We start from the raw sequence: 9,002 nt of genomic DNA, 5'->3' as shown, positions 1-9,002 counted from the left end.
TGGATGGTAATGTTATGCGTTGTAATGGTATGCGTTGTAATGACTGAGTTGTAATGACATGCGTTGTAGTGGGGTGCGTTGTAGTGTCATGCGTTGTGATGGTTGCGTTGTAAATGCATGCGTTGTAATGGATGTTGCATTGTAAAAGTTTTGTTGTAATGGTAGTGCGTTGTAAAAGTTGCGTTGTAAAGGTTGTTTCCCGTCAGCAGCTATTTGTCAGAAGACACAGACTGACAATTGACTGATGTCTTTAACTGCACAGCAAATGTGACACGATAAAAATACAATTTAAAGGCATCTTTATTGGTCATTCACCTTCTGAACTCAAGCATAGTTATTTTGAGAGTGAAGCATCACCCCCAGTAACTTTACTTCTGGCACTTACCGGATAACGAAAGACTGGGGAAGAAAATATATGGCTCTAAACCTATACTTTGTAGTTTGCATGCAGCTCTTGAATGCTAACTTATAGCTCACTGTGCCATATTAGAAGGGTTGTAAGAAACCGGACCTGTGTGACAAAAGCAATGCCCCGCACAGTTGTCTACATAAAAAAACAATTCTGTGATCGGCATGTTACTTGTGCTTTGCAGAAGGCACATTTACCCTCCGTACTACTTTGTGATGTCAAACCTGTGACTAAAAGTAGATCTTTTCATTGGGTACATTAACCACCCGAGTTATCTTGACATTTTTTCCAATACCTAAAAAATTCTGGATGCACAAGGAACTCTGCAGCAGTTGTACTTAAACCCATACTATAATTCAAAATGCAGCATCCTGGAGCTGCCTCGCCCGGTGCGGAGACACGGGTCAAACTGCACTAAAGCTAGCACTGGGGGAGAAATAGGACACTCCAAGATCAGCAACACACCTGCTCCAGCAGCACTTCCAGTAGTTTCCCCGATGGATATTAGTTCTACAATAGGGGCACGCATGCCTTAGGCGAACCTGGTTACCCTGTTTCATATAACAACGGATTCATTCAGAATGAGCAAATACGTGTAACCAACGTGGACTAGGACTGTGCTCTTCCGCAGTCATCTTGTGATTCACGTCAATTCCACACTCTGCTGCAGGTCGTTATGCAAAAATATGTTTTAGAGAGGAGTGGCAGGGTGTGGCTTGGCAAACATCCGTTTGCATTAAGCTCCTGTGGTTTTTTATGGTCGCTTTTGCTTATGTTCAGTGGGAGAGATAGATGCGGAATCTTTTGACCGAAGTTTCTCGATGGACCGCTTGGCCAGTGATGGAAACTGTGATATCAAAAAGATATGCCCAGTGCCACCTTTGGAGCACCCCGTGTGCTGGTGCAGGGCTTGTGCAGGATGGTTGCGATGGTGCGTCCCCGTCGGCTCCCTGGACAAAGTCATATCCCTCATGAACCTGGCCGTGCCGCTGGTAAGGACGAGTGCCAACCATCTTATATCACATGTTAAAGAATGGATGAATGAATGAGTGGCATCGTAGAACCCTGCGCAAAAAGTGTGCCTTATATTTGTGGTTCCTGGGCTGTATAAGGCCTGCTTTTCTCTAAGAAGCAACTTATTTGAGGATTTTATCCGAGGATTTGATTGGATAAGCTCACAGAACCCCCAGGGGCATGGTGCTTTATGTGCTGCTCATGTATTTGGGGCCCGACTAGTTGCATTTGTAGGTGCTGTGTAGGGTTTTGAATGTGAATGAGATACAGAAGGCGAGTGGGGTAACTGGGCCAAAGAGATGGAATCCTTGAGCTCTTTTAGTAGCTAATTTGCATTCGATATTTGGACCACTTGAGCCCTGATTATCAGCTGGAGGTTAAATTCAAATTACTGTGGACACAGAAGTCCCCAGTGTTGTGCCCTGAAAAGGCCTGGCAAAATTGCCAAACTTGTGGAAATCAGTGTGCTAAATATCGATTACACTTTTTGTATCTCATTCCTGAAATTGAACATTTCTACCACACATGGCAAACACCTCACTTTGGGCTAATGGTATTTACCACGTGTGTTACAGACCTCACTTATTCTTCACAACTTAGAATTAAAGCCTTGGAGGTAGGTGATTTGGTGCTTTGACATATGAGGGTGATTGAACTGTAGTAATTGGCACAGTAGTTCAAGGCAGTCCCCAGCACTTCTCATTGGCCTACTGGGCAAGTGAAGGACAGGATGCTTTGCAGTATGTATAGATAACCGAGAACCGTGCTGATCAAAGAGGGCAAGCCATTCTTTTGAGTTGAAGGTTTCTTTTATACTTTCCTCCATGGTGCTAGCGATGATGGACTAACCTACAACAGGGAGGTGAAGGATGCATCTGGGGACAAATTTACTAACATTCGACGTAGCGCAAGGAAGCAAGACAACTTGCTGTGCTGCCTCAACTGGAGAGAGCAGGTTTGCGCCACTCTACCAAGATATGCTGCATTCCTTCTCTCTTTCTGCACTGGAGTATTAGGGGCTGCCGAGTGCCAACAAAGAGAAAGACATCACATATAAGTTACATCACTGCGGACATAATCAGTGGCATCACTGAAGGTTCTCCATGTGCCTACATGCCAGAATCAATTCCGCTCAATGTTTTGTCAATACTAGAAGGTGCTGGGAGAAAAGACCGCCCTGATCCAGGCCCTGGGTTGTGTGTATTGTATTGCATCGTAGGCACCTGCTGCAAGGCGGACAGCTTCCATGTTACAACATGGGAGAGTGCTCAATAAGAAGAGTTGAACTTGTAAATGATTCCTATATGTGCAACACAAACTTCAAAGACCTTGGGGTAGATTTATGAGGCCCTTGCGCCTCTTTGCGCCGCAATTGCGTCCCTTTATTTGACGCAACGGCGGCGCAAACAATGCGCCCTATTTACAACGTGACGCATCTAGGAGATGCATCACGTTGTAAAGCCCTGCGCCATCAGGAGGCGTTCCTGCGCAGGGGGGGGGCGTTCCTGCGCAGGAACGCCTCCTAAAAGTGGCTGAGTGAAATCTATAAGATTGAAATCTATAAGATTTCACTCAGTCACTTTCTGGCCAATGCTGTGTCAAAAGCCTGCGCCTGCTTGAAGCAGGCGTAGGTCTTGACGCAGCATTGTTAAGATGGGGCACCCCCGAGCCTTGCTGGAGCTGCTTCGCGCTTGCGACGCAACTCCAGCAATGCGCCACCTTAACGACACAGATGCGTCACGCATCTGTGCCGTTTTTGCCCCATGGTGCGCTGCATTGTAAATGCGGCGCACCATGGGTGGCGGAGCTTTGGCGCACTGTGGCGCACATTAACTGGCGCATCCCTGGGGATGCGCCAGTTAACATAAATCTGCCCCCTTGTATGTAACACATCCCACAAACTATCTGTCGTTGTGAATTCTATCGCTTTCAGTTGAATATCTCTCACCCTCACTGAGGGAAGGGCACTGATTGATTTGCAAAAAAAATAGGTGGCAGGGCCCAGGCCAGGAGGCCACTGCAGCTTGCGCCAATCATTGCCCCGTCATCACTACCAATGGCGATACCAAAACAAAAATTAACCATCTCTCTCGCCTTCAAGTGCGACAGTTCAGATTATTCCAGGTCCCCAAAGCTAAAGGAAGGGTTGGGGAGGTAGGTATTAGTATTTTGTAATGTATATTGTATTCATAAACAACCGTTGTTCTGCTCATCGCTGAATTAGATGAGCAGCGCCACCATGTGGCTCAGTGTCATAAGTACTGTGATGACTATTAAGTGCCAGTGCCGATCACCAGAAACCAAATAAGTGTCAATGCCAGGACTGGAAACCACCGGCTCAAATGAAGTACTGAGCAGGGGCCTGATTTGCAAGTTTGCTTTGTTTTCAAGCTTCATAGAGCGTAGCCTAATTCAGATTGTTTTATGAAGGAAAATAATTGTACAAAGGAAAACCATTCTAAGAGTAAATGGCCTTGGTAGAGTGAGCCGGAGGTAAATTGCTTACTCTGAAACAGTAAGACCGCAGTTCTAATTGTGGCTTCACTATTTAACTATGTGAATGCAGATACATTTATACACATGTGGCTCTTTTCCCTCGGGTATCGATTAGCAGAGTATATAGTCAGTGTGAGCATCAGCGCAAAGCATTGTGTGCAAAGACATCTGAACACGCCTCAAATCGCCTCCTTTCCATTCAGCTTTGATGTTGCAATTTACCGGGGTGTTTACAGAGAAATGCGCGCTTCGCCGAGTTTGGGATAGTCACTGTAGCTAAAGTGGAGTTCAGATTTGCCTAGTAAAAGGAGTTTACAATTTTCTGACAACTTAGACTGTTCGACAAAACTGCTCAACACAGAACTTGGCAGAAACTTGTCCCCTACAGCTCAGGATATTTTTATCAACTTTCTTTTAGAATGATCAAGAACTAACAAAGTTATTGAGGGTGATCTAAAAATATAGAGGCAGATTTACAAGAAAGTGACTCACTGCGTGCTGCAAGCCATTTGGCTATGCCGCACTGAGTCACTTTCATCGCACAGGGATGCAACATATTTACTACAATACGTTGCATTTCTGTGCTTCCCCCTGCGCTTGCGCACAAACTGCTGCCATGTGCCGGCGCAGGCACCCTTGCACCATGGTGCAAGGGTGTTTCGTGTGAAGATGGTTTTAGCTCAGGAAGTGTTCCCTTCCTGCGCAAAAACAATCTGAAATGCCATTTTTCAACTTCTATGCGTGCTGCATTAGCACACATAGAAGTTGAAAAACGTAATTGTTTCAATTATTGTTTATGTACTGGAAGGGAACCCTTCCTGAACAAAAGCAATCTCCCCACGATGCAGGCATCCTTGCACCATGGTGCAAGGGTGCATGCGCCGGCACATGGCAGCAGTTTGTGTGTTATAACCTTTGCCGGAGGTGATTTCCTCCTTCTATGTGGGACACGTTCTAGTGTTCCGCAGGAAGCTGTACCCTCAGCCACTCCCTTGAGGGCTGGACAAACTGCACCCCCACACCCATCTATCACGGGTGTCACGAGTGATGTGGCCCCGCCAATAAAAGGGCCTGGGTGCACGTACTTGGGGCCAGTTACTACACTACCTTGTCTGGTGTCTGTGTACATCTTTTGCCGTCATGTGGGCCTGAGGCCCGACACCACACAGGCGACAAGGTGGGTCTATGATCCTGCATGCCTGCTGCCCTGCCTTTCATCATTTCGCATGGGGGAGGAGAGGAGCCTGGCAAGCGGAACCCCTGGTGCGCTCTTTCACGCCACCCGTGACGGAAACGAGGAGTGTGCCCCTCGTGCCACCCAGGCATGCCTCCTGGCCCCAAGAGGATTGGTGTCACCTGCACAGTGACACAAACATGCCCCATTGCCAGCACGCCAGCAGTAGCCCTGCCGCAGAGGGAGGAAAACACTGTGTGCTTGGATCGCGTCACGGGGAACTATAGGGAGGTGCCCGGAGACGCCCACACACTGCTGACGCTGCAGCCGCGGTGCCGGACTGCCCAACAGATAACGTCAGTCAAACTCTGCAAGCACCGAAGCATCCACAGGCTGTCCCACCCGCCGTGTCTGTACTGAGAGTGGACAGCGCAGGGACTGCTGCCAGCAACTGCCCGAGTCACGGAGGAGTGTCATACCCACTGGGAATGGGCCCGCAGCTGTGCCCAGGCGGCCGCCTTCTCAGTGCAGGCCGGCGCTAGGCATGGGCAGCATGGGCGGCTGCCCAGGGCCTCGAGCTCAGCCAATCAACAGGGGGCCTCGCAAAAGTGTTTCCCCACCAGCCTCGCGCCTGTGGTGAGCACTGCGTGGCCCAGGGAAGGGCTGCCTCTCCTCTGGGCTTCGCAAGCATGTGTAAGAATAGCAGAAGAGGCCCCCCCCCCCTGTGCCTCGCAGCACTGGTTAATGGCTGTTAACCCCCAGGGAGGGGGCCCCTTTTCCCCAGGGCCGTGCAGCCCACATGTAGTGCGAGGCCCGTCTGCATTTGCAGCTTTGACCTGTAATTGGGGACAGGGTCGGATTGCGAAGGCAACAGTCGAGCATTGGCTTAAAGGTGTGACATGTGGGCTGGTTGTTAAAGGGCCTCAGCTTCATTCCTGCCTCCCAGGCCATCACACTTCTGGCTATGGTGTGCGGGGCGAAGGTGTTAAGTGTGGCAATCTGCCTTAATTGTGGCCAGGTGTTGCTCTAAGTGTTGTGTCATTCTCCCCTCAGCCCCCCATTGGGGCCGCAAAGAAGTGTCTTGCCCCAGACCGCTCCCCTGCCAGGCAATGGTGGGTGGGGGCAGGTGGGAGTATGCCAGGGCCCGGCACTGAGGGAGCAGGTTTTTGGCTATGGGCAATTGACACCTTAGTCTCCACAATAGCAGCAGTAGCTGTGTCCTTTTTCTTGACCCCCCTCCCCTGCAAGGTCATCACCCTGAGGAAATGGAGGGCTGGGGAACGAGTGAAATATGATAGGCCTTCCTGGAGGGTGTGGGTGTATTTACATGGGCCTCTCAGTGAGATAACCTTTGTTAGGCTTTTATTAAACTAGAGAGGATGTGGCGTTGTGTCCTAAGCTGCCGGAGAGCAGGTTCTAGTCCCAGCATCAGCTCAACATCCTGTCATTCTGGGCAAATCACTTAATCTCACCAAAGATTAAAGTAAACATACCTTTGATCTTGTGCAGTGTAACTGTTGCCCATGTAAATCACCCCAATGCCCTAGCACCGAGTTCACCTTATGTAAACTATAAAAATCACGGACCGATCGCAAAAATACATTTTTTTTTACTTAATTCCAGCTATTTTAATGCACACTAACTGTCTGATCGGCTCACAGTGCAACAACAAGGAGTTTAATCCCCAAGCCATAGTTTCCACTTGCCTTGCGTTTGCTTGAGTTTGTTTTGTGCTCAATGTGTCGAGGTATGCATATAGCACCGTATGTAGATTTGCATATACACCTGGCACATAGCACTCCATGCATTATCCTCACTGGCCTTTGCTTTTCTCCAACTATGTATTTTAACAAAAATAAAACGTGAACAAAAAGTCGGAATGCTTGTTCTTTACTTTGCATGTTTGTTGCCTCTGAGTAAAATTAACTGTGGTTTTTGCGTGAGACAGTGTAGGAACAGAAACTGTCTATGAAGAGAATGCTGCAAAGCGTTCAAAGCAAAGAGAAAATAAAACAGCAACTTATTTATGTTATAAGATTCTGCAACGTCCAGAGCATGATAATTAGAGAGCACTATTTATATATAAATATCCATATTATTTTTAACATTTCTTATCTGTCTTTCTGTAGTTTAACTATTGGTCATAGTTATGTAAAGCAGCTTAGGAACATATGTTAAAGTGCTTTCAACTTACGTTGACTGTTTACATACTGATCAGAGAAAAAAAATAGAGACTTCCGCCTTTTTCTTAATTTTCACACCGGCCAGGATATTAAAATGCAGGTCATGTCAGGTGGCAACCCTAGCCAAATCAGGTATTGTGGCCCTTGTGCCATTTTATTTCACCTAGTCCGCATGGTCTAAATGCAGTGCTTCTAGTTTTCACCAATCTTACTAATTCTAGAGGATTTAAAGTGCTTAGGTTACCAAACATTTCTCTAAACAAGCATTTACAATGCAATGGTCTCGGCATCATTAAAGGTAGAGCTATTGGCATTGCTCATGACATTTTTTTTTTAAATCATAAATAAATGGCATTGTCATTTACATTGCCAATAGCTTAATCGTTAAATAAATGGCATTGTCATTTACAATGCCAATAGCTTAATCGCTCGCAAATGCATGACCTATTGCATTCACATCCACACAGAGCCACACACACAAAGCCACCCACACACACATACAGAGCCACCCACACAGAGCCACTCACACAGAGTCATTCACATAGAGCCCCCTACACAGAGCTACCCTCACACAGACAGAGCCACCCACACAAAGAGCCACCTACAAGAAAAGCTATCCACACAGAGCCACACAAACACACACACACACACACAGAGCCACACACCAACACAGAGCAACAGAGACACACACACACACAGCCACACACACAGAGCCCCACACACACAGAGCCCCACACACAGAGCCCCACACACAGAGCCCACACACCCAGAGCCCACACACCCAGAGCCCACACACACACCCAGAGCCCCACACACACACCCAGAGCCCCACACACACACCCAGAGCCCCACACACACACCCAGAGCCCCACACACACCCAGAGCCCCACACACACCCAGAGCCCCACACACACCCAGAGCCACACACACACCCAGAGCCACACACACACCCAGAGCCACATACACACCCAGAACCACATACACACCCAGAGCCACATACACACCCAGAGCCACATACACACCCAGAGCCACATACACACCCAGAGCCACATACACACACAGAGCCACATACACACATAGAGCCACATACATACACAGGCGAGGAAGCACAGCGAGGGGGCAGGGAAGCAAGCACAGCGAGGGGGCAGGGGAGCAAGCACAGCCAGGGGGCATGGGAGCAAGCACAGCCAGGGGGCAGGGGAGCAAGCACAGCCAGGGGACAGGGGAGCAAGCACAGCCAGGGGAGCAAGCACAGCCTGGGGGCAGGGGAGCAAGCACAGCCAGGGGTCGTAACGCAGCACAAGCACTAACTATCATTACACCACCTTATCAAAAGGGAAAGGCAAGGAGGGGGAGGTGAGGAGCTCACGCACACACAAGCAACGAGGGGGGTGAGGAGCTCACGCACACAAGCAACGAGGGGGGGTGGAGGAGCTCACGCACGCAGAAGCCACGAGGGGGGTGAGGAGCTCACGCACGCAGAAGCCACGAGGGGGGAGGGCGGTGAGGAGCTTACGCACACAAGCAACGAGGGGGGAGGGGGTGAGGAGCTCACGCACGCAGAAGCCACGAGGGGGGTGAGGAGCTCAAGCACACAAGCAACGAGGGGGGCGAGGGGGTGAGGAGCTCACGCACACAAGCAACGAGGAGGGGAGGGGGGTGAGGAGCTCATGCACAAAAGCAACAAGGGGGGAGGGTGGAGGAGCTCACGCACACACAAGCAACG

General features: G+C 49.1%; 1 protein-coding gene across 1 annotated transcript in view; it reads left to right on the top strand.

The window, feature by feature from the left end:
- Positions 1–1,201: 1,201 nt before the first annotated feature.
- Positions 1,202–9,002, top strand: part of LOC144822417 (multidrug and toxin extrusion protein 1-like) — a 762,229-nt gene continuing 754,428 nt past the window's right edge. The window contains exon 1 of the mRNA XM_078679904.1: positions 1,202–1,401. Within this exon, the coding sequence (XP_078536030.1) occupies positions 1,231–1,401 (171 nt within the window). The 5' untranslated portion in view covers positions 1,202–1,230. The remainder of the gene's footprint in view (positions 1,402–9,002) is intronic.

This window comes from Lissotriton helveticus, chromosome 3_1, assembly GCF_964261635.1.
Source record: "Lissotriton helveticus chromosome 3_1, aLisHel1.1, whole genome shotgun sequence".
In the NCBI taxonomy this organism is placed as follows: domain Eukaryota; kingdom Metazoa; phylum Chordata; class Amphibia; order Caudata; family Salamandridae; genus Lissotriton; species Lissotriton helveticus.
This window is presented reverse-complemented; position numbering and strand designations above follow the sequence as displayed.